Below are 26,627 nucleotides of genomic sequence, written 5' to 3'. Positions count from 1 at the left end.
CGTTAAAAAGTTGAAGAAATCATATCATTAAATTACCCAATTAAAAAACTTGTATTTTATATACACAAAAAAATAATTATAATAATTAAGATATATATAAATTCTAAGTTCCCATTACAATGCATACATTAGTCTAATTTGTATATTTAATTTAACAGCATATAAATGACAAAAGATAGCTTTACAAATATTTATTATACATTCTACTTTTTTAAATTCATTCGATATAAAATCCGAAAATAGGTTTTTTTTGTGCTGAAAAGAAGATGAGTCCGTCACATTGATGTATTTTTTGAAAAGTTTATTTATCCCTAAGAGATATACAAAACAAACATTTCTTCTCAGTATGTAACTATCATAATTCCCCTAGTAGTATAACACAGGAAATTCATGTCATGATTCTTTCGAATATATTCCGTTTCTTTCTTTCTTTTTCCCTTTTTTTTATTCAATTGTCTCTCCATCAAACAGATACCGTGTCTCACACAATATCAGTATCAGTTACAATTCGCTCTTAATTTTCCATAACCAGCTATATATGTTAAAATTATGCATATCTGCAAATCAGTATTAAAATATTACAATTTGATATTTTACAATCGTTTGTTATTCGCGTCTTCTAACTCCCTCTAGAAAACAGGTTCCTTTTCATTCGTTCTGCTCATCCTGATAAATTGTTAGAATAATTTTTTTTACGTCGATAATGTGAGACAATGTTCTCTGGGGAAGAAAAGGGGGAACGGGAGGCGGGGAAGAGAGATTTAAACGATTTGAAAGAATAAATGACTGTAATTTCAGATCGCTGCGAGCCAAATGTTAAGGTGCAAGTCCGATTATATAAAGCCTCTTAAATTTATATAAATATACCAGATAAACAAATATATATAAATATATATATAACATATATAATATATAATTCCTATACTTATACTTTTATATAATTATATATTTATACTTATATATAATTATATATTTTTAATTATAATATATATTATATATATTCATTTTTATATATATTTATATATATATGCATACATATTCATCTCGCTAATTATTGATGATGACGACAACGAAGAAACAAGTGAGATTCTAACTTTTCTTTTTCTGTCTTTTCTTCAACTTCATATTTACTATTCGGCTCCTCTCAGTCCCCTCTCTAATCCCGAATGCAATTAGAATCACTGTACACGCTATATAGGATTTAGGAATGTTAATATTACAAGAAACCACAATAATTTATTATAATACAGCCTGCTGCACACCAGATGACTCGAGGCAGTACAAGACAGAGAAAAACGCTCTTCACGGGGAGCTTATCTTCTATTAATTCAACTCCCAGAAACATGGCTCAACGAAGCGAACAATGATCATTATATTTATCATTTACGTGAGTTTCGAGACGGTAAGATTTCAATGTATTTCTCTTTTACTACTTTTATTTCCTTCAATGTGAGTTAAAAACGAATGTGAGAGGGAGAATGGCAAGGGGCAGGGACCACTTATTCATGATTGGGGTAAAAAAAAGGAGAGAAAGAAAAGAGTCGAATAGAGAAAGAAAATATAAAATATGATTCATTTTCGCAATGTTAAAGCGACAAAAAAAAAAAAGAAAATAAAAAAACAAAAACGTGCTGGTATCGTCGAAGTCAGATTAAGATTTAATAAACGAATATCTTGCGCAAACATTGCATTAAAACCGAGATGTATCGCAATATCATCTTCGCGTTGCGATCGATTTGTCGAATAACGAGAAAAATTCGTGGCTGGAGTAACGGGCTGCCGGCAGCCCTCGAAAACGGCGCAAATGGTGTATATATATACGATAAAATTGAATTTTTTAAATTTCGTTAATTACAATGATCGTAGTTTTGATAAACAAGGACTCGGCGATACCGCTGCTCCATGACGCTGGGATATCGTGCTACTAATTTTGATTTAGCATTAGGCCTTTGCATATGAAATGTCGGTTTTACATCAACAATTCTCAGATAATTTCTAATGAGAAACATAAATATATTTATATATATAAAGAATGAAAAAACTGTATTCTTTTTATGTAAAATATGCACTTTAAGAGTAAATTAAAAAATCATACATTAAATAGAGAATAAAGAAGATAAATCTTATTTTATATTCATTTTGTCACTATTAAAAGGTGATTCTTTCTAAATGGAATTTATAAACTGTGTCTATAATTATCCTTACAATTAATTTTTCTTCTTATTTTACCAAGAGAATATATTCGGGCCTTATAGCCTGTAAAAATCGATAATCGATTAACGCGCATAATACACTCAGCGATGTTGATTAATCAAATCCCAATTCCATGCCGCGTAGAGCGAGAATGCAATCGAGAAAGTATCGCACGATAATTTTTTCAAAGACAAATGATACGTGTACAATACAACCCCTCTAAGATGGTCTTTCACAATTTTGATATTCTTCCACACACTAATATTATAACATTAATATCGTGTTTCATAAGGACAGACGCGCGCAACCGTATTTAATCTCGCAAGTGCATATATAATTTAACAGTTTCATGTACATAATAACTGCGTCACATAATTAGACATTCTTGCGTTGTCGTAGGAATATCCTATAACTATTCTTTGTTAGAAATTTTTCGTTCTTTCAATCCAAAAATTATGAAGGAGGAGTTCTACTGTAGTAATAAATTATTTATCATTTGTCTATTATATAATAACAATGATAATAATAGAGAATCAATAATTAATGGTAATATTATATTAATATTATTAACGTCACGTCCGACTTTAAAATAAGAAGCTAATATATTATATACTAAATATTTCTCAATTTTTCTCGTAAATTTATCATGATCTGGGAAAGAGCAACTGTGTTTCACAAGAACTGCAGTATACTTTAAAAGAATTACTTCAACATGATACATTGATGATTGTTGCATAATTATTAAAAGCATTCGGAAAAGCGACATCTCATATGCACTGGTCTAATAGAAGCTGCGAGCTACATACACACGCATTTCACTCTCTCTTTCCCTCTTACACACAATTTTTTCTTTCGATCCAATTCATCATAACATCGAGCTTATCAGCTACGTAAGGCTCAATCACGTGATAGAAAATCGTAGCTTGTAATACCGCCGCGTAGAGTTGGAAAAAAAGTACATCGCACACACTAAAAAAAAAGACATAGAGAGTCGCCGGAGAATTCAAGTCTGTGTTAAGATACACGTATACACTTAATTCTAAATGTACTTACAACTATTACAAGAGACATGATTGTGTTCCTCTCAATCAAATTAATTATATATAATCGCGCAAATATGCATAAAGCGGCCCCATGCCCCAACACGCGCGCTCATTAACATGATCCTTCCGTTAAAAAGTATACGAAAAAAAAGAACAAAGCTTTCTCTGTACAAGGATATACAACAATGATCTGTTTATGTTTATTGTATCTCAACAACGATTGTGTTTCTTTTATGTCACGCTGGCGACGAATGAATTGAACTGAACTGAACTTAAAATCCCCAAAAGTATAATATTAATTTCGCAACGACGCGACCGTGACTCGTCTCCCCATTTTTCTAAGAACAAGGATCCGAGAGAGTGATTTCGTTCTACCACCCGTGCAAATTGCAAATCACGCGAAAAAGACGAAAGAACGATATTTTTCGCGTGTCGAAAAATTCGAAAATTCGCGAAAATTTGCGAGACAACAATCATCTCCGATCCTCGGCTATATAAGAGCCCCGTCGTTATCGCGGCGTTTCGTTATTAGTAAACTAAAGCTAAATAGCTCGTAACATAGCGTCGATAGAGCAAAAAGTCAACAATGATTGAGCCCCTGCGCTTTCCATCCAAATAGAGAAAGTGTGGGCACCCACTGTCTTCTTATCTCTCTTCCGCTTTTGCTTGTTCTCTCGATTCTGTTATTCTTTTTTTTTTTTGTTTCTTCCGCTATCCTACTAGCCACTTTACATCATCGTTACTATCAATATGTTAAAGTACAAATGTTCCACTCACACAATGACCTCTCTCGCGCTCTCGCTCACGCTCGCGCAGCACTCATACATATATCAGTTTTTCCTTTTAAAATAATTACCGTAATTAGCGCGGATTATTTTATCATTATCGTAAATAATCGGGGAAAAATAATTAGGAGGTGTTGATTGGTGGGGATTTAAAGAGCTTGGTTGATTGATTGGTTGGTTGGTTGCTTGGTGGTTAGTTACTTTGTTCTCCTAATGATGGTAGGTGTAAGTACGCTCACGCTAAGGTCAATGGTACGTACAGTAGGTGAGGTATGCTTTCAGGATGAAGGACACGGGGTGATAGATGAAGAAATTTCGACGTGCATCCGCTATTCGTCGTCGTCTTTCCATTCCTCTTCGCTGTCACTTTTTATAGTTTGGTTCGCCGGCGCTCCACCCATCACCGGGGCGCCGTCGTTTTGGAGTTTCTTTTTGTACGCGGTCATTTCCTGTGAAAGAAAAGGCATTTCATCGTATTTCACAAACACGGACATGGAAAGTCATTCCAGTTCATTTCATGAATCTATTCTATTATATGCGAATAAGCAAATTGCATTCAATAGAATAAGAAACAAAGAGAAACTAATTTGTTCTGATGTGCGGTGGAAGAAAGTTTTCGACTTTTAGCTTCTGATGTCAGAAAACCAATATAATATGATTTCGATACGAAAAGAGCCTTAAAAAAAAAGTAAGATTTCGCTAAATTTAGATACGTTACCCTTTCATATCGAGCCTTGTCCTTCTCTGCCATAGCCTCGTATTTAGATTTGGTTTCGGGATCTGCGTCTGACCATTTCTTGCCTAATTCCTTAGCTATATCGCCTACACCGTATTCGGGATTCAGCATTTTGACCTTGCCACGTTCATCATTGCAAAACCAGAAGAAAGCGGACCTGATACAATGAATTAATCGTGAAATCGTATCTGCGCGAGTATTAAAATGATCTTCATATCACAATAACATACTAAGCCAGCTTTCTTATCAAAATTAGAATTTTACTTAATTTTTTTATAAGGGAAGAAATTATTCTTTTAAAAAATTAAAATCTTGGAAAAATTAAGTTTAATGCAGTTTTTTTATCTTAAGATTGTAAAAACAAACTTAAAAAAAAAATCAATAAATTGAAAAATTTGAAATAAAGTTAAAAGTTGAATTGAAATCATATCTAAATCATACTGGACTTGAAAGTTTCTTCAAAGATAATATAAATAATCTTACTTAAAATAAAGATTCTTCAAGATTATAAGTTTTAGTTAAGATATAAGATAAAGAAACAAATTTAATAGAAGAACGGGAGATTACATAAGAAAAACTAATTTCACAAAGTAAGATTAATCTTTCTAAGGCGCGATTGAAGCGTTTGAAAGCTGAATATATGTTCGTTCAAGTCCGATTTTTTTTTAAAGCAAACTTTTCTCGCTACATATTTAAATATTAATCAGCATATTCTTCCTCAAGATTGACAAGATACATCATGTACAAGCAACATGGGGGCTTACAGTGATCTCTTGGGAGCATTGTGATCCTTAATATGTTTGCGTTTCTTGCCCCTGCCCTTATTTTCTCCCTTGGGCGGCGTGTAATTCTGCATCTCTGCGTCGTATCTCTTCTTATCTTTCTCTGCCATTTCATGGAAACGCTTCTTCTCTATGTCCGACATAGTCTACGATACATGATATTCCATGTAAGTATATGCAACATTAAAATTTTTATACAGGTTCAATTATTATATAGGTTCGAATTATAAACAATAGTTGATAAAATCTTTAATTATTGCAAAATAAATATTCCTTTAACTAGTCTGCGGAATATTTTGCGAAATCCTGATTATATATATATATATATATATATACACACACACACACAGTAATCAGATACAGTTTGAAAAAACTCGCTCTTTAGCAACGTCGTGACGCGACAAGTTTTTACATCTATGTATTTTAATTGTTTTTCTTATTAATTATTTTCTTATTATAATTGTAAAGTGCATTAGACGAGATAAAGATTGACAATTTAATGAGACATGTCAGTCATATAATGCACTTAAATACTCGCATATATAGTGTTTATATTTATTCAGAGTTGGAGATCAAGCGCGTATATTTATTCAGAGTTTGGAGATCAAAGTGTAGCTCTTGTGAATCCGCAAAACTTGTGATAAAACTAAAAATTGCAGATATTTTATTTATGTTTGCACGACTCTTGTATCATCGAAAAAAATGAAAAATGTATATTCTATTATAAAAACTCTAACACTAATGAGGAGATCATATAAATACATCATTTATTAATAAAAATAATTTCACTTTATATATTAATATATAAAAAAAATTTAAGTTAATTATACATATATAAATAAAGATATACATATATAAAGTTTATTTTTATGTATCCCTAAACTATTAAAAATATCTTACCTTCCACCTCATTGCACATTTTTTGGAGAACTCCCGGAAAATGATCTTCTCCTCGGGATGCTTCTTTTTGTGCTCCTGACGACACGTTTGGACGAAGAACGCGTACGCTGTCATCCGTCCTCTTGGCTTCGAATCTTTTCCTCCTCCTCTCGGCATATTGTCCCGCTGCAGGCTCTGAGCGTTATTTTGTTGAAGATTATTTTGCGGTAGCTGCTGTATTTGGTGCTGAAATCCAAGCAAATAATCTATCATGTAATACGCTGTCGTAGAAAATAATACAGCTGTAACAAATAATAAATAACATATTTGTTAACTTTAAACAACAAGTCATAACCACAGTAATAACGTCTACTTTTAAAATAGCAATCTTCTACGTTTGCGAAAAGAAAAAAAGAATTATAAATTCTAGAATAGAAATTTTCTATTTTTGCATTAAAAAGTTTGAATGCTAAAATAGAAACGTATCTGTTCTTTTTTCTTCACAAAATTAAAAAAATATTTATATTTAAAAATAGAAATTTGCTCATTTTATATTAACATATAAAATAAAATTAATTTATTTCGACGTATTTTGCAAGATAAAAGTGTACACGATTTCTCGCTTTAGAGAATTCATTCCGTCATAATTCAATAAAAAACTTCAATAAAAAAGGAGCCTCAAGAAAGAATTAGATTTTAAATTTTCTATCTTACGTTAAAAAAAATTAGATTTGTTTAAAAAATAGAGACTTTCTCTTTTTTTCTAATTTTAGACTGTAAGAAAAATTCGTGTATACATATAGTATACGAAGTAAAATGTATCATGTTGTATTAAGAGAAATTTGCGTTAAGAAGAAGAGATGAGAAGAAAATTTCCTCGCACATATTACTAGCTAAAGGATCGTGAAAAATGGAAAATTTGCAGAGATGGCAAAATGCAAAAGATCAAGTTACTTGAGACTTGGTTACGAGCGAATTTAATAAATTATTCGCGAGATATATAACTGAGATGTGTCGTTACGCACTTTATACGTAATATGACTTGCGTGTTAAATTAATGAACGGCTGCGGCCCGCGATCTCACATTGACAATGAGACACACGTAACAATGCTCGCCGTACACAAACGCGCGTTTTTGATTTTGTCAAGTAACAATGGTCATTATATTGTACGCACGCGTGCGCAATATTATACAGCATTCTGTGTGTATTATATATTATAATTATTATTATGTATTATTATAATTACACCTATACACACTGTATACGTAAAATATATCGACCGTTATTACTCCAGATTGCGGATAATAATAGTTAGCACGTACCTGCAGAAATAATCGGAAATCTAGTTGACCTACGTGCGGATGTGAGATCTGCCGGCAAAATAACTACTATGTAGAATCGACATTGTTATTAAGTCGCTCCATAAATAATGCAAGTTTTTTTTATATATTTTTAAATAAAATAAAAACCTCTCGAAAATATATGTATGTATATATAGATTTGTTTCTATATTTAACTTAATTAACAAAGCCAGTAATTCCTTTTAGGCTAAAACTCGCATCATTTATGAGACGGTTCAATAGATCGCATTACATAAAATATATCTGATATAATTAATTAATATGTCTGACTTTAATTAATTAATTAAAATTCAATATCTTTTTACATAAGCATTCTTATAGAACTATTACATATGTGTATATATATATATATATGTATATATATATATATATATATATATATAAGTATATATATATATATACACATATATATATATGTATATATGTATGTATGTATATATGTATGTATGTATATGTACACAGGAATGTATCTAACACAAATATAGAAAAAGTTTAAAAATACAATCGAACGATCGCGTTACTTTCTTTTCTCTCGTTTTTCCATGATCGCATATTTTTCCATGCAACATTTTCTATGCACTCGTTGAGATATGCAAGGGATTAAAAATTGATACCTCTCGAGCCGCAGGCGTTGCATTACGGTTTTCTATGTTCGCAAGTACTATAGACAGTATAGAAATAAAATTAATATAGAACATATAACGGAGGCTATATATTTATGTCGAATCATCTCCTACGAACGTTAGCAATATATATCTATATAATCTTTCGATCGCGATTTCGTTTGTTCAGCAGGTGTTTTTTCGCACCCCAAAATGCTTTCGTGAAACTCGTCGTGAACACTCTGCGTATAGATTATAATTTATGAAAATAATAAACGGAAAATTGAAGAAGCATTATGTTTTTCAAATGAAAATTTAACGAAATATAGTTTATATTATATTGCTGCTAGAATGTCTCGGAAAATAAAGATGTTGGATAATAAAAAATTAAATATTACTATTTAAATCGATATAATAATGTAATAATATAATATCAAGTTAATTACACGCATATGTAATATTAATATTAATATAATATTTAGTAAAATATATTAATAGTAATATTATGTATTATTACAAACGTATCACACGCATATGTTATTTAAATAAAATGTGATTGCGCGCATGTAAGCTCAGAAATTTTAAATTATGCAAGGAAGGTTTGAAGTTATTTTTTCTCATATACATTTTTAAAAAATATTAGAATTGAAATGTTAAAAATATATATTTGAAACCATTCAAATTGTTTTATACTTTTATCTTTAAACTTGATAAAAATATTTAAAATTCTATTTCTGTATTCTAATTTATTTTAAATTAATTATAAAATATTATATAAATATATTTTTAATTTATTTTATCATCTATTTTTTTTCTTTTTTATTTAATTAGAATTTTTTATTTTCAGAAAAATGGTCAAGGAATTAGAATAATGTAATGAAAAATTTTTAAATGCAACGACATCAAGACATTGATTATTCACGAGTGTTCATATACGAAGGATTAAATTTATATATTACAAAAGACATATTACTGGAAAATATTACGGAGAATCGCTCCCTTAAGTTTAAATTTTAATGTGAAAGTGAAATATGTTAAGAAAAGAGAAAGAAAATAGTATATTCTTCAGTCCATCACAAGTACAACTTAAGAATGTGTTTCTCCAACAATAATTCTCTTAAATAGACTATATCTTCTGTTCAATTTCGAGAGTTACTCTTGAACATAAGCTTTAGAACATATCTACTCTCACTATCGGGGAGCATTGTCGTGTGTCTGTTAATTAAAGCGTAAATTGCGCTCCTGTTAAAGCTTCGGCATCAGCTCGATATCGCACACCCCTTTGTGTGCTGAGATAAAAAATATTTTAGAAATAGTTTCAATAAAAATACACGACGTGAGAAAAATATCAGGCTAGTGAACGACGAAGAAAAACCAAACCTCTGTAACGTTTATGTTTATACAAAATCAAGGAGTTTTTTTTCTAAATTCTGCATATCCTATATTCCGAAACATAAATGGAAAGTAATAGTATTTTTAAATACTTCATTATTATACTAATGCTATATTATTTTAAATACTTATTTTCAGACTTGATAAGAAATTTTTAAAAATATTCAAAGAATTTTTAAACGAAATATCACGCGAAAATCGCACATTGCGTCGCTTCTCTCGAAAATTATTATCTCGAAAGTGCATAATTGGACGAATCATTCATAAACTTTCATATGTAAACTTTCATATGTAGCCTAGCATTTATCCGAATAGAATTCCGCTTTCGTTATAAGCTCCGATTATCCATCTGCAATTTCGAGAGAAAATTGTATATGTGTGTTTTGATCTTTTTGTTATCACTGTCAACGTCAATAAATGATCAAGATTGTGAGCAAATAGCAATCTTAGATTCTTATTAAATTCGCAAAAAAAAAAAAACCTGGATTATTGCTTTATATATATGTGTGTAAAAAATTGGAAGGCAAAGATAATCGAAACTTTGTTTCCTAAAAATTTCAGATGGTTTAAATACAAAAAATTTTAATTCGTAGCAAACATCTATCAAAAAGTTAATGTATTATAATATCATAAAATGAATTTAAAAAAAACTGATTTCAATTAAATTCTATTATCGCGCTTTAAAATAGTAAAATTATTTTTTTTCTTATTCCATGTAAATATGCATATATATCTTTCCGATATCCTTCGAATTTAAATTGCAAATCTGAGCGGTCGATTAATGTAAATGCTTCTAAAACAAAAAGACAGATTGTATATGTACAGAGAATATCTGTATAATCAATAAATACGAAAATTGTTTTGTCCCCCCCCCCTCTCCCCACCTCCCCAACGCATTGGCCACATTTTTAGATCTGTTCGATCATAATATTTCTCTCTTTCCATCTTTCTCCTTCCTCCTTCATTCAGAATGTCACAATGCCTGCATATGTGTATGCTTATCTCACTTTGAGTGTAAAAAAGTGTAATATGGATAATTGAAAAAAAAGCAGACCTTTTGACACTTTATGCCGAAGAAATCGCGAGCCGAGAGAAATGAAAACGAGATACCACGGCGCGGCCGGACTCGTTGAACGCGAACGCACTTACGAAGAAGGCCGCACGAAACCCGGAATCAATAGCGGACGGCGGATGTACGGACGGACGGACGGACGGACGCGGACACGGCGGGGCGAGAGCCGCGCGCGCGAGTCAGGACGGGACGACGAAACGCGCGAAAATTCTCGGTTCTCTTTCTTTCTACTGAACTTTATAGTAAATTTGACGATTAGAAGTCCTGATTTTTCAACTAAGTATATCGAATTATGGCATTAGAAGCGAATACATGAATGTTTTTCTTACGTTATATGTCGAGATATATGTGTTTCTCTGCCTATATCTTGTATTCCATAGAAATTACAAAACATTCTAAAGATTCTTCTCAATTGATATGATATAACGGATAGTTTTAAAATAGTTTTCTTTTTCTTTATCATCTTTGTCTAAACTTGCGCATATCGCGAGCTTTGTCGACTTAAGGTAGCAAAAGTCGAGTGATTAATCGGTCGTTCACTTTTTTCAATGATAAAGGGATAAGCAAGTGCATCGGAACGCTCTCAGAAGTGTCTTCAAGCTTTCGCTTTTTTGTGGAATCTATAAAATGACACACAGACTTTAAATTGGAAAAAATCAATTTAAAAAATCCGCAAAATTTTAAAAAGTATGAATAATCAGAACACTATGTAAGATATTCCATGGATGCTGTTTGTATTAAAGATTATATTTCACATCCCAAAATATTAAAATAGGAATTTCTCACATTTAACGCATCATGATACAAAGTTGCTTTCAAAACAATCACGTTTCTTCTTTTTAAAAAAAAAGCATTCCTCTGTTTTTTCTCCTTCCCTCTCTCAATAAAGAAAATTTAACTATTGAGATTATATCTCTCTCCCTTGGAGAAATACCGTTAAAATCAGCCGTTGAATTCTAACGCACGAGAATATGTTTCATTTAGCAATAATCTCCTCTTTCTATAATATCATAGAATTATTAAAAAAGAAAGTAACAAGCTATTTTCCAATTCAAAAATGTCTTTAAACATATATATACTATACAATATAATATACTATTATATAATATCCGGATATATGTATATTTTTTATCCTAATTAAGCACAATCGCGTTCGTGACAACAGATTATCTCTTTTTGTTGCTTAAAAAAATCTCATCTATCGCGCGAGAAATTTCAATATATCATGATCTTCCTTGATACTCTTTGATACCATTAATGATTTTAATTCTTAATTGATAATTTTTGAAACCTAACTAATAAAATGAAATTATAACAAATTTCATGTTTTTATTTATTGAAAAAACTCTTCTCAAATTATCTAAAAACAAAATTTGATATATTTAATTTCAATCAATTTCTATATAGAAGAGCACGAGTAATAGAAACAAGTGAATAGCTGATCCATGCGTGAAGCATTTTATTTCAAATATATTGGAATTATATTAAGGTACCATTCTATCTCAATAATAAAAAATGTAATCTCAACGAAAATGTATTTAATAATTTCGCTGTTTTCAGCAATCTAAGACAACATATCGTGACACGGGAAGAAACGATAAACAAAGTCAGACAAAATTCTCCGGCATTAGAAGAGAGAGAGAGAGAGAGAGAGAGAGAGAGAGAGAGAGAGAGAGAGAGAAATACAAAATTTGCTTTATTTCTAAGGTAAATGTATGATAAGCAGAAAAACACAAATGTGTTTAGAATTTTTCTTGTTGTATCTATCATAAACACAGATCAAATCGAAATCATTTTGTGACAATTAGAAAAAACATAAGAAAAATAAATTTTAGAATATTTAAAGAATATCTAGAGAAAAAATTCAAACATTAAATTAAATGCAAGAAAAATCGAAAAAGCGTAATTGAAACAAAATGACAATTTTTCGCATGCCGCTTATTAAAGGAAGTTAAAAAAAATGTCAAAAGTGCCGCGTGGCCACCTGGTCGGACCGGGTATATATCTCTCGTGTTATAGCCACCCGCTCGCCCGCTCGCCGAGCGCGCGAAAGCGGCCGAAAGGCCGGCAAGCAGAAGAAGCGAGGGGGACAGGGTGCGGAGCGAGGTCATCGCGTTTCGGCCTACTACTACAACGTAGTACAAAGGCGTCGCATAAACGCCGTCCCGTTACCGGATGGTCGTTTCTTAAATAGAACCTATTCGACGCAAATTCCATTTACGAGACAAAAGATCGGTATATATATTATAAATTATTTCTTTTTTTATATCAATTGATATCAACTATATCATGGTAATCTCTCATTTGTTTCTTAATCTGTTCTTTAAGGTTCGAATATTAATTATCGATTCTCAAGTGCCTTTTCAAATGTTTCACTTGCCTATCCTATTCATTACGGAAAATGTTGATACGAATATTTAGACTCGATTAAGCTTGTGATTTAAAATTGAGCATTCGGTTGGGCATTTACGAATATCCAAAATGTATAAAAGTGCGAGAGAGAAGACGACATGCCGCTTGTCAAAAAAACGCAAAAGAGACCCGATCGGGAAAAGAAAAGGATCCCTTTTTTTCTCAAGAAATTATATTCGAACGTCGCAACATACCGGGGACATAACGGGGGGCGTGGACGTTTGCGTGGTAATGGGCGAGAGGTGTTGTTGCTGCTGCTGCTGCTGCTGTTGCTGTTGTTGTTGCTGCTGGCCCTGTAACTGCTGGTGCAGGTTGTTCTGCGCGGCGGCGGCGTCCATGACTCCGCTGCCTGAATACCACCACTGTACACCGCCGGGCGGCGGTGCGGAAGGTGTGCCGGGTACGCCGGCAGCGGAGGCGCCGCCACCACCGGCACCCGCACCGCCTCCGCCGCCGCCGCCTTGTCCAGAACCCGGCGCCGTTCCGAGCCTGTAATCGTATCCACCCCTCATGCACGCAGCGGCGGCGCCGCCGCTACCGACCGGCGTGGATGTCGACACCGGACTCGATACCGTGCCGGTGGTGGCCGGGTTCTGGAAGCTGGAGGCCATTTTGTAAGAGAAGAGCTGACTCGCGGCGGCGGCGGCAGTACTTCGGACGATATCCGTATGGTGCTGCGACTGCTGTTGAGCGAGCTGTTGTTGCTGCTGTTGTTGTTGCTGCTGTTGCTGCTGCTGTTGATTTATCAGATGCTGATGTAGATTTTGTTGCTGCTGCTGTTGATCGGTGTTCAGGCCCGAGGACCACCAAGCAGCACCGCCGGAGCCATCCTCTCGGTTACCCGGGCTCGCGGTGCCCCAGCCACCGGCCACGCGGTGGTGCTCCGACATATCGTACACGCGAGTACGTCGTCCGTCACCTCAGCCTCTCGTTTTACCCGCCGGTGGCACAACGAGGGAAAGAAGGACGCACGGAGGAATTGCTTACACGCGCGCGCGCACACACACATACACGCGCTAGCGTTTCCTTTCTCTTTCTCTCCCTTCTTCCCTCTCTCTTTCTCTCTCTCTCTTTCTTTCTTTCACGCTATCTTTTTCCTCCCTTTCTCTACAGCTTTCTTTCTCTAATACTCACACGTACAAGCGCGCGCTTGCACGCTCATAACTCGGTAACATCCCGCGTGCACGAACAGTGCACACAGACAGACGCAATAACTCTATCACTCCCCCCTCTTCTCTTTCTATCTCTTTCTCTTTCTCTTGTTCGCACGCTCTCTCGCGCACGTACACAGAGAGAGTTCGTCTCACATTCGCACACTCGGAAACTCGCTGGTACGGACGCTTAAATGTCGGATAGAAGAGGAGAGGCACGTATCGCACGCACGCACGCGTTCAAACGCGTTCTCACTGTCACACAACACTATTCGCGCTTCCAACCGGCCAATAGTGGTTACACCACTACAAGCACCGATCGCACTGTACCTCGCTTTACTGCTTATGTGCTTGCTTACTCGTGTGGCGTACGCGAGTACAGGCGGAACAACGTTTCCCCGTCTTTTTCTTGCGTAATAAGCGCGTAAAACACGCCACGGCGCGCTCGGTTCAGTTCCCGTGGATATACGTACGTACGTTATACTTGGGATGCGGTCTACTCGACGCTACGCTCGACCGTTCGTTAGCTCCGTGAGTAGGTACGGCGGCGGGCAGAGGAGGCAAGCGGGCGGGTGGGTAGGGGAGGGCGCTCTCTCTCTCCCCCTCTAGCTCTTTCTTTTTCTCTCTGCCTCCCCACCATCGACAACGAGAAGCAACGACGTCGAACGCTCACGCCGCTTCGTCCCTCTTTCTCTTTCTCGCCTTCTTTTTCTCTTGCCCCCCCTCTCTCTCTCTCTCTCTCTCTCTCTCTCTCTCTCTCTCTCTCTCTCTCTCTCTCTTATTCCTGTATCCTTGTGTATCTCTATCTAGCTCTCTCGTTCGTCTCACTCTTTCCCCCTATACTCTGTCCCGCGGCGAAACTCGCTTGTTCGACGGCCACGATGGTTCCTTCTTCTAGCAGCGGCGCCAACGAAGGATACGAGTGTATATAGCGCGTCCTTGATACAATGTCGGAAAAGCAGCAGCAACAGACGACAAACAGGCTTTGCCGCGCTTAAGTGCGACACGAGAGATACATCACGCGCGTTTGCGAGACGTTCCTCCTGTCGCACATTACACGACGCACACAGCTCGATTCGCGGCGTTTCAGCTTGGTTTGGTTTGATTTGGTTTAGCTTGGTGCGACGCGACGCGAAGCGACGCCGGCACGTCCAACGAGCACGCCGCTGACGATGACGATGGTAGGTGACGATGGTGGTAGTGTATTAGTAACAACAGAGGTCGTATTGGTGGTGGTAGTAGTAGTAGTAGTAGTAGTAATAGCTTTTTCACATTGGAGAAGCAGCATACGCGCGCGCGACTCGCTTCTCTCTCGTCTCCATCGACTCACTACACGCGACGTCGCACACACAGAGGGCGAACCTGCCGAGAACGGACCGCTTGGACGCGCTCGTACGATCTCTTTTTCTCTCTCTCTCTCTCTCTCTCTCTCTCTCTCTCTCTCTCTCTCTGTTTCCCTGTCGTTGTCCCCGTCTCCCTTTCCTCCCTTCAACTGGGTGTCTCGTTCGCCGCTTCACCGTCTCTATCCTCTCTCTATCTCTCCTTCTTTCTCCCTCTCTCATATACTCGTACCAGTTTAGCCTTCCTTCCAGCGGACGCCGGCAAACTCTTGCGACGTTGCCAAGCACGCTTTCACCCGCCCGCTCACAAAGGAGAACCTAAGCGCGCCGGCCAATCGAACGGCGTCATATCGTCGGTGGGGATGGCGGGAGTCTACCGCTATTGCGCTATAGGCAACGTCGCTTTCTCCTCTTCCGTTCGTTCTCTCTCCGTTCGTAGAGAATTCGAGAGAGCCGCGCGCGCGACTCTCCGTACAGTCCCACCGTTAAGATATGGTGGGGTAGGAGGGAAGAGAGGGGAGTGGAGCGCAGAGGGGCAAAAACGACTGCGAACCCTTCTCTACCCTTGAAACTCGAGGTCAACTTTTAGGCAGAGAAAGAGAAGCACGCGGAAAAAGAAAGAGAAAAAAAAGGAAAGAGAGAGGAAGAAAGACACGCATCTATCGCGACCGACTGGCTGACTCCTCGTCGTCGTCGTCGTCGTTGTCGTCGTCATTGCGTGTTCTTTCTTCCGTTTCTCTTTCTTCTCTTTTTTAGTTTCGTTACACCGCTACGCTCTCGCTAGCTTGGTGGAATTTGCCCCACATCGGACGGCGCGGGCGACGCTTCCTGCTTCTCGCTCGCCCTTTTTCCCGCTAATACGCGCGAGGACGAGAACGAGGACGAGGACGTACGCCGCTGTCTTTACCGACTGGCGACGATGTACTTCGGTCGATACGGAAGAATCTTCGAAAATACTCTGAAAAATTTTTCGTTCCGCGAGTTTGGAATGCGCCTGTAGGACGCATCCCATCTTCTCTGCGAGACCGGATTCGAGGCTCTAACGGAACTGATCGACACGCGTATATACAAGATACAGACAAAGTGCCATGCGCCATTTCAAAAGTAAAGATACCTTTCTAATAAACATTATACAAAATTATAATAATTTGACATAATTGCCATTACTTCAAGCTACTCCTTCGTTCACATCACGTTCTCCAATCGATAAATTATAATTCGTTTTTCATTCAAATATTCCAAATCAGTTATTATTCAGTGAAGGACAAAGCCTCTCATTTGCGTTGACTTGGGGGACACGAGTCTGTTTCAATTTGCCGCTTACTCGTTCGCAAACCCTCATTCTTTCTCTCTTATACTCCTCATTATCTCTTTACCGATACAACAATCGCAAGAATGTAATGCGCACGTTATACTCGCGGTGTATTCGCGTCGCGGCTCTTTCTTTCACGGGCGTGCTAGTGAAGTCGCAAATATCGTGAATTCCGACTCGCACACGATTTGCGACTCGCGCGAACCGGATAGAGAATCTAACCGATCAACGCTCTCGGGGTAACGGCCGAAATTTTTCCTGACCCCTTCTCGTGAATGCGCTGCCTCTTTCTTTCTTTCTTTCTTTCTCTGTCTCCGATAATGCGCCAGGAAGATGAAATGAAAATGTATATCGCGAGACCTGTGCGTTGGACCTGTCCTCCCCGTCCCTCCTACAGCCTCGCGTTTCCTCCTCCACCCTTCCGCCCCTTCTCTCTCTCTAGGCAACCCTTGCCGTCGTGAGGCGGCGGGTGAGTCGGTGCGCGGGTAACCCGGCGCGAATCGAAGAGAGAGGAGAACAGAACCGGGTCCGGGTCAATAAGACGCGCGAGCAAGAGAGACAGGAAAAACGAGAGAGACGGAGGTAGTGGCGTTGCCGAGGCTAGAAGGGAAAGGAGGGGCGAGTGGGAGAGAGGGTACACAGGCGCGAGAGAATCGAGATGACTGGGGTGTGCGAGAAAGACGAAGAGAGACAAAGCCATCGTGCATTCCCAGGGCCCAGCATTGGCAACCTAACGAATATATCGTACGTATATTCGAAAATATAAAAATTAGCAAATTTCTAACAAAATGAAACAAGAAAAAACAGAAGAGAAATAGGATATGAAAATATCAGAAAAAACACCGAACGAGAATAGAAGAATGAAAATGGAATTCGAATTCCTCAACCATGTTGGTATGGCTCAACAACATTAGCCAAACCGGATTCCATTCGAAATATACCTGTATATTACGTTCGAAAAACGCTAACGCGTGTGTGGCTTCGAAAATTCGATATATTAGATTCAACGAAAGATTGAGTCTAATTATTCAGAATTGTCTAATAGCATCTTATTATACCATATTATATAACATATTCATAAACATCTTGAATTAATACAGAGAGAGAGAAAGAGATTTGTCAAGGTACATGTGTAAGAGTTTTATTTCGCGATTCTAACAATGAGATAAAAAAACTCAATACTTTTATAGTCTCTATAGCCTTTTATATTTAAAATTTCGAAAGATTTAATTCCGATTACTGTAGGTAGCGAAAAAGAAGAGTGTCCTATCTCGTACACTGAGAGAATTTTCTTTTAGAATTTACCCTGAAAATCATGGTAACCGTGGGACAATATGATATGGAAACAATTTTATGAGAATTTCTCTGATTAATATTTATCACAATATAAATAATAATATCTATCACAATAAAATATAAAACAGGTTTGATTAATTTTATTAAAATGAATCTAACATATTTTATATTTTATTGTAATAGATATTTCTTTTATTGTGATAAATATTAATCAGAGAAATTCTCATAAAATTCTTTCCATCCCATATTGTCCCACGATTACCATAATTTTCAGGGTAAATTCTAAGAAAAAATTCTCTCTGTGTAGATTCAATTCCCACATTTTGGCGTACACGTTACGCTTGGTGTACCGTGGCGCGCTTTTCTTTTTCAAAATATGTATCGTAATTCTTCATCTAATACAATACGCGACCATACGCGGAACAAAAACAATGATGTCACAATGGCGGGAACCCTTCGGATCGTACCATCTGCCTTTGGAGGGTACCGAATCGTGCCATGTGGCGATACAATTGTCGCGTCCTGCCGGTGCACACCTTTTACCGAATAGTTGAAACAAGAAATATATGTCAACTTAAATAAAGTTTAATTGCCAGTGTAGCTAGAGATCCTTTAATAAAAATACAAAAACAAGTCTTTCAAATATTTAACAAATTCTTAATTAACTTTTGAAGTTTGTACGTTAGACCATATTACGTCTCTCGCGAAACCAGTTTCAATTTTGTTATTTATCAGAAACGCAATTTTAAATAAAGAGAGAAAGATTACTTTGTGTGTGCGTGTGTGTGTTATGCGCGTGTGTGTTATGCGCGTGTGCGCATGCGATAGAGATCTTATAATAAGAAGCACAAAAGAGAAGCACGAGAGAGTATAGTTGTAAAAGTTTAATTTTATTCCTATGTCTGCTTTTTCACGGTCGTAAAAACCAAATATAATCTAGTAAATATCAGAACAAATTTATGTAACAAATGGTGTGTCATATATCGAAATCGATTTCAATTGAATTCTTTCGAAATAAATATAGCGTAGCCTATAGAAATAGCAAAAATATAATTTATAAGTACATGACAGATATTGCTTTTTGTGATATAGATTAAAATAATATTGCTAATTTTATCTTGACTTTTAGGAAAACAAATTGTTGTGCGCGCGAAATTGTAATACATAATCCTGCAGGAAAAGGATTAATCTCGACGTTGTTTCGTGATTCATTAGAGGGGGATCTCTAGCAGTCGAAAGTTTCGCGCAGTGAAGAAAAGAAAAATGAAACGCAGTCGCGCACGCGTTTACTTGTAACGCACCGCGGTGTGTGATGTAACTCTTAGATAACTCATAACTCTAGAGCTCATAATTCTTAGCGTATACGGCGGAAAGCCGATTATCCGAAACGAACGTAGGCACAGGAATTGAGGCGCGGGGAGAGACGCGATTTGTTCCAATCGAGCGCTTTTGCGGATAATCGATCGATGAGATGTTGTGCATCGACTAAAAAAAAAAAAAAATGTTTGCGGCTGTTTTTCTTGACTATGCTATAGAAGCCGGTATACATATATAAGTATACGGACGAGTTTAAGCTTCGTTAAAGCTCATGAATGCTTCCAAAGGCTTGAAACACACCGTGAGAAGACGCGATGTAATACAGGAGCGGCGCGTTTACACACGCCTGTATTTTGAGCAACAGACGAGATTCCTACTCGAGAAACCGGAAGAGGGACGCGTATCGATGACTACGCGAAAGCGGCACAAGTCATTAAGAAAATAAACAAAATTTAATTATCTTTTCAAGTCGATAAAGAAACATTTGAAAAGGATGAAAATTTTTCGATACTTTTCTTATTAAGAAAACAAACTATCGTTCGATAATAATTGATTACAAGTTTATGAGAATCGCAGAATTTGAATTCAACTCTAATAATTTGATGAGCTTTCTATCACAAATTTAACTATAAACGTTATTACACAATAATTTAATATTGTTATAAACAATGTAATATTTAATATTACACAACGATTTAATATACTTTATATTAGGAAACAAAATTATAATTCGAAGAGTGATACTAATTATGAGTTACTTGCTGTTTATCTTCCGATACTGATTGTAAGCTTTCCAAAATTTGAATTTTGCTTTTTTTCTAAAAATTCTTAATTAAAATTAGAATTTCTACTAAATTTAACGTTACTTTAATAACTCGATTTGACGTTTCTCTTTTCTGTATATTTTTTTCTTTGTGAGCGTGATCTCTCTTTTCCTTTAAGCTACTATATTAACTTTTTTATTTCTTATACTCAAAATAAAAAAAAGATGTATAAAACTTCTGAGATGATTGGTTTTGATTATAATTCGCGTCTTAATAATTTAATTCATAATATTAGAAATTTATAATTTGCGTTGTATATTTTTACACCTTAATCAATCAAATGCTTTCATTTTTAGTTATAAATATTCGTATTCGCATACACATATTCATTATAAACACAACAGAAATGTTGAAAATATTTCTAAAATATCTTATCAAAATGTCCTTGTAATATGACGATTATCACAAACACTGGACTAATCAATTGAACACAATACATATATACAATACATATATAATCAAGCATTGGAAAGAGAAAGAGGACGGACAAAAATTGAAAAAAAGCACAGAGAAAATATAGCTAAAAGGAGAATAGATTTATGATGTCGCGAAAATAGTATGTCTATTCTATCTCGGATGCGCGCGAGAAGCCGTGTCAAACGACAACTGGTAGGCCGAGTAAAAACATCAAGCGAGTCGACCGACGACATGCTTGCTTTTGGCGTCTCTACCGCCCCGCCACTCGCTCAAGTCACGTCCAAACTCGCGACCACGCTGAATAACAAGAAAAAAATCGTCACGCGCGTCTTAAATAAGGAAAAAAAAAAAAAAAATTTTTTAAATAATCTCATCTAAAATCTATATATCTTTTAAAATCCACTTTGTTTAACCATAATAACGCGAAGAGGACGCGAATATGGCGTAGCAATATACAAATGACAACTATATCGGCCCGTAACATCGTTCATAACATTATATATAATCATATATAATATATATATATACGATGCGTAGTAACAAGTCTGGACGCATCTTTATGCTACGCCGCGCTTTGAGCGCGCGAGATGTACCGTCGGTAGGAGAAACGCCTACGTGTAAACACTCTTCTCTGTTTCTCCTATCCTCTCACTCTCTCTCTCTCTCTTTCTGTTATTCTATCTTACCCTTCCGCCAACTCCTCGGTCGTTTGCTCACGATCTATTTCGCTGGCAATCACGAGCGCGTATATGATCGTCGAGAAAAATAATCCGAGAGAGAGGGGGAGGGGGGGAGGGGGGGAGAGAGAGAGAGAGAGAGAGAGAGAGAGAGAGAGAGAGAGAGAGAGAGAGAGAGAGAGAGAGAGAGAGAGAGAGAGAGAGAGAGAGAGAGGTAAGGAGGCGTCGATTCTGCTCGGGATCTCGACTCGCTCGCTCTTGACAGCTTTCGAGAGAATTGGTAGCGGGAAACGACTCCAACGAGTGCGTACCCGATATACTATGCCATGTACGGCGATGCGATGACTGAGAGTGCGGTTGATTCCTCGACAAACTGTCACGTCGTCGTCCTCGGAGAAAAGAATGCCTGATCGCGATGCATCGCGAGCAACGCAAAACGCGGAATACGTGCACGCGCGTATAGCCTTGACGTCAACGTCGTCGTTGACGCGGCGGAGCAAGCGAGCGAGCAAGCGAGCGAGCGAGAGCGGGCGAGCGGCGGCGACGGCCGCGACGGCGTTTCCACGGCCTCCCAGCGATTCGTGGTATCCGCGCGGGCTCGTCCGTTGTTCGTGACCGCACCGATATCTCGGATAACGCGCGATGAAACACGACATAAATATACGGCGAGACGGACGCGCGCGACGCGTCCGTCCGGGCAGCCATTTGCTGTCGTGTGCTGACGGTAGGACGGAAATAAAAGGTATACGTACGAGAAACGCAGCACGGTAGCGACCTACGGCCAACGGACACGCTCGCGTAGGGCGGGTCCGACGGTACGGACGTACTCGCGGAACTTACGCACGGCATCCGCTGAATCTGTCAACGCGAGCCACGAAAAATATTTGGATTTTTCTTACCTGGAAACGGGATCCGCTACGGCTAAAAGGATTCTTCAGCTTCGAATATCGCGACCCCACGCCACTCGTGCGGCATACGGCCAGTGTACGGGGAAAATCTCCCCGTTACCATTGGCTTATTTCAGATAAGCCGCAAAAAGTAAGCCAATCAGCGCCGACCTTTTATGTTTTGGTACGTTTCTTTTTGCCCCCCACCAAATAAAATGTCGGCTGGTCGAAAGGGCGGGAAAATGCGTGCGCGCAAAGCAGATCGTTCTACGGCGAACGCGATCGTCCTCGTCCCCGTCGTGGCCACCTCGACGAGGACGGATCCGTCCAACGACCGATTCCACGCGTCCTCACTTGTTTCGTTCGTCGATACATCCTCACGATCGTCTACGCAACATCATTTAGGTTAGCCATCGTTTCTATCGTAGATGGCGCCAGTCGACGCTGAGGCAGATTGCGACGATTGCGTCGCGGCGGCTCGACGCAGGATCGCCAACGTGAAAAAAAAACTATCAGCTCGCGATGAAAACTCTTGCCGTCGTCTGCTCCTCCGCCATTTTTTGTCCAAGAAATTACACGCGTTCGAAACCATGAACTATTCATTTTCGTACAGACATTGGCTGCGTTCCGCAAAACACATATGCGCGCATATATGCGCATGTGTGCTTTACGAAACGTTCTCATTTTCGAGAAGACGAGAAGAAAGAACAAGAGAATAAGAAAAATTAATGAGAGAGAGAAAACAAATAGAAAAGAGAATACATGTTATTTGGCTGCTTCGCGAGAAAATTAAAATGATCCAGATTAAAATGATTCTGTGCTGTGATTGGTCAAATCTGAAATTTCACTGAATTTCATTGAAATTGGACTGAATGAAATTCAGTGAAATTTCAGATTTGACCAATCACAGCACAGGATCATTTTAATCTGGATCATTTTAATTTTCTCGCGAAGCAGCCAAATAACATGTATTCTCTTTTCTATTTGTTTTCTCTCTCTCATTAATTTTTCTTATTCTCTTGTTCTTTCTTTCAAATTGGACTGAATTTCATTCAGTCCAATTTCAATGAAATTCAGTGAAATTTCAGATTTGACCAATCACAGCACAGGATCATTTTAATCTGGATCATTTTGATTTTCTCGCGAAAGCAGCAGAGTGATATATTTTTACTTTACTTTAAAGAACTGGCTATCATAGGTGTTTTCGCGAAAGATCAAAATGATCCAGATTAAAATGATCCGTGCGTTATGATTGGCCAAATCTGAAATTTCACCTCTCTCTTCGATGTGTGCGTGCGCGCGCGCATGTGTGTGATATGTCAAACCACCTTTTATTGATTTTTTAAATTAATATTTTTAGGTGATTTTTAGAAATGTTTAAATCTAGAAGGGAGGTAGGCGAAACAGTATATTATACTATACTCTTTATGACTTTGGATATACTTGACTGCGTTCGACGCGCATGCGCGAAAAAAAACGCCGACACCGGGTGCGTTCCACTTGATGTCCGCAATGCTCGCGGAATCATTTTGTCCTTGTCGCGTAAAGTTAAACAAAGGACAGATAACGCTCGCAAGCGTTGAGAAACGTCAAATGGAATATGTCACGTCTAGCGACACTGATGGCGAGATACCCCCCTCGTCCCTCATCTCGTGGGCAAAACATTTTACGGGACGCGCAGCCGAAAACGGTGTACGGGGTGATCGTGCGTTCGGTTAAGTAAACAATAGATCCCCCGAACGAGAGACTCCTTCATCAGTTGTGCTGCAATAATTTCGCGCGCGTGCCTGCATGCGTTTCTGCGTGCATTATTACGTGTGTACGGAAGCAAGGTAGCTTGAGCGTGAATTATCTCTGTGCGTACGTGTCGTAATTAAAATCGTCCGTACAAAACATACGTGCGAACTTGTACCGTCCGCTGTTTGCCGGTCGAAGCTTTTCGCGCGTTGGAAAAGTCGTGCCGAGAAAATCCCGTTCCCGGACTTTTCGGCGCGATATTTTCTTTTCGACCGCGAGCCGTCGTCGACGGAAGAGAAAAAGAGAAGAGAAGAGAAGAGAAGAGAAGAGACGTTTGACGGGTCGTGTCGCGACCGGCGCGGGTGCTCGCGCGAGCTCCGTTTGCGGAATCGCGTCTCGAAAGGGACGAGCGGACTAGAACATATCATCCATAGAGGTCATAGAGGAAGAAGAAGCATAAGGGGAACGCGAGCTCGGTTCGGCGAGCTAGGGGCCTCGGATTGATCGCGCGCGCGGAAGAGAATTATGAGCGAGCGACGTCGCTTGGCGTGCTGCTGTCATCGTCATCGTCATCATCGTCGTCGTCGTCGTCCCGCGGCCGCCGCCGATTGTTCCGCGAGCGTGGAGGACTTTTGACACGAGCGCACCGTGCGCGCGAATCGTCGTCGTCGTCGTCGTCGTCGCTTGGACCACCGCTAGACACTAAGCGAGCGAGGAGACAGGATGAACGGCTTCAGCACCGGTGAGGAGGACTCCCGCGGAGCGGCGGATCAGATCTGCTGCCTCGTGGACGAGGGCGAGCGATGCTCCCGCCCGGCCGGCAATGCGTCCTACAGTAAACGTATTCAAAAGACCGTCACTCAGCGACGGCTCAAGCTTAATCTCGATAACATGGTGCGTAAAGAAATCACCCAAGTACATCTTTTCACTATCGCGAGTGTTGACTCTTTCTCCAAAAGCGGCATTTTACCACATGTTTATCTCGAATTATTGAAAATATATTTGCGATAAACAACAGATACAATGACAAATCGAATTTTTACAATCTTGCGTAATATACTTCGACAAGTCAAATATCAAGAGAAACATATTGCTAAACTGCTCACTTTAACGTAACAAATAGTATTTAATTATCAGATGTTTACTTTCGAAGAGCATTTTTTTTATAAATTTGTAGCTATCTGAATCTGATGTTTTATGCATAACAAACTAATATTTAAAATAAATAATATATTTTAATCGAAAGTTCTTGTAATAATTTAGATATTGTGTACCTGTATATAACTATTGTTACTGTTATATGTATATGTATAATGTATTCTTTTTTTGTGTACAGGCACGACATATATACATCTGTGATTATCACAAGCAAGTGATCCAATGCGCGAGGACTAAGCAGCAGCAGCAACGTAGGCGCAAGGATTCCGAAGAGGATTCCGGTGAAACTGACAACGATCTCCCAGAAATTGATCTCTTCCAATTGCAAGTCGGTACTTTGAGACGGTACAAAAGGCACTATAAGGTTCCCACACGTCCCGGTCTTAACAAAGCTCAGTTAGCAGATGTAAGTATATAATCTTTCCCCAATTTTATTTTCTCTATTATTATTCTCTTATAATATATATATATGAAATAATAATAAAATATAATCATAAGATATATAAAACATATATATAAAACAATATGTATATATATATATACATATATATAAAAAAAGATAAATACAATTATGATACACAAATTAAATTATTCATAAGAAATATATCACAAAATACCAACATATATGTATATATATTATATTTTAGAGATCTTTAAAGTCTTATTTCGTGTACGCGCGCACTCTAAATATTTTCCAAATAATATTTATAATTTTTGTTACAGACCCTCATGAAGCATTTTAAGACCATTCCTGTAGTGGAAAAGGAAGCTCTAAGTTTTTTCATATATACTGTTAAGACTAATGCAAATAAATTAGATCAAAAGAATGGTTTGAGTAGTAGTGATACAACGTAGCGTGATCAGAAAATCTCCCGTGTCGCTATTGTAATATTACAAATTAGTTATGTGATAAGTATATCAATTTTTACTTGTTAATACGTACATGTATTTTATAAGAAACTATGTATATAAAGTATATATATATGTATATATATTAGTATATATATATATATATGTATATATGCATACATTCTTCAATACATCAAAATCATTTACTATTTTATTTTACCTTTCTTTTATCGCACGTATCGCATAAATGTAGGTAGATTTTAACACGATATAAAAATGCGCATGTGGGTCGCTAGCGGTTCCGTTTTAGAAATTGCGAGCGACAATATATTTTGGAAAAAATTTCACGAAAAGAGATGCGTGCAATTATTACAAAATAAACGAGACTTCTACGAAACCAATG

General features: G+C 37.6%; 2 protein-coding genes across 3 annotated transcripts; one reads left to right on the top strand and one right to left on the bottom strand.

The window, feature by feature from the left end:
* Positions 1–286: 286 nt before the first annotated feature.
* LOC145941145 (uncharacterized) lies at positions 287–15,840 on the bottom strand. 2 transcript variants are annotated; one of them, XM_083047048.1, is made up of 6 exons: positions 13,454–15,836; positions 7,743–7,790; positions 6,440–6,664; positions 5,522–5,685; positions 4,740–4,914; positions 287–4,470 (listed from the first exon to the last, which is right to left on the bottom strand). In XM_083047048.1, exons 1-6 carry the CDS (start codon positions 14,147–14,149, stop codon positions 4,351–4,353), a joined length of 1,428 nt encoding a protein of 475 aa, XP_082903174.1. In that variant the 5' UTR covers positions 14,150–15,836; the 3' UTR covers positions 287–4,350. The 2 variants fall into 2 exon arrangements, with proteins under 2 accessions (XP_082903174.1, XP_082903176.1); XM_083047050.1 differs by lacking the exon at positions 7,743–7,790 and having other exon boundaries at positions 13,454–15,840.
* An 8,255-nt stretch (positions 15,841–24,095) lies between these two features.
* Positions 24,096–26,621, top strand: Sap30 (SIN3-associated polypeptide 30). Its single transcript, XM_083045711.1, has 3 exons — positions 24,096–25,111; positions 25,554–25,781; positions 26,099–26,621. Exons 1-3 carry the CDS (start codon positions 24,941–24,943, stop codon positions 26,228–26,230), a joined length of 531 nt encoding a protein of 176 aa, XP_082901837.1. The 5' UTR covers positions 24,096–24,940; the 3' UTR covers positions 26,231–26,621.
* Positions 26,622–26,627: the final 6 nt, after the last annotated feature.

This window comes from Prenolepis imparis, unplaced genomic scaffold (assembly GCF_030444845.1).
Source record: "Prenolepis imparis isolate NDT839.2.m4 unplaced genomic scaffold, iyPreImpa1.0 SCAF_9, whole genome shotgun sequence".
Classification (NCBI taxonomy): Eukaryota; Metazoa; Arthropoda; class Insecta; order Hymenoptera; family Formicidae; genus Prenolepis; species Prenolepis imparis.
Note: the sequence above shows the minus strand (reverse complement) of the source record. Positions and strands in the feature narration are given on the sequence as shown.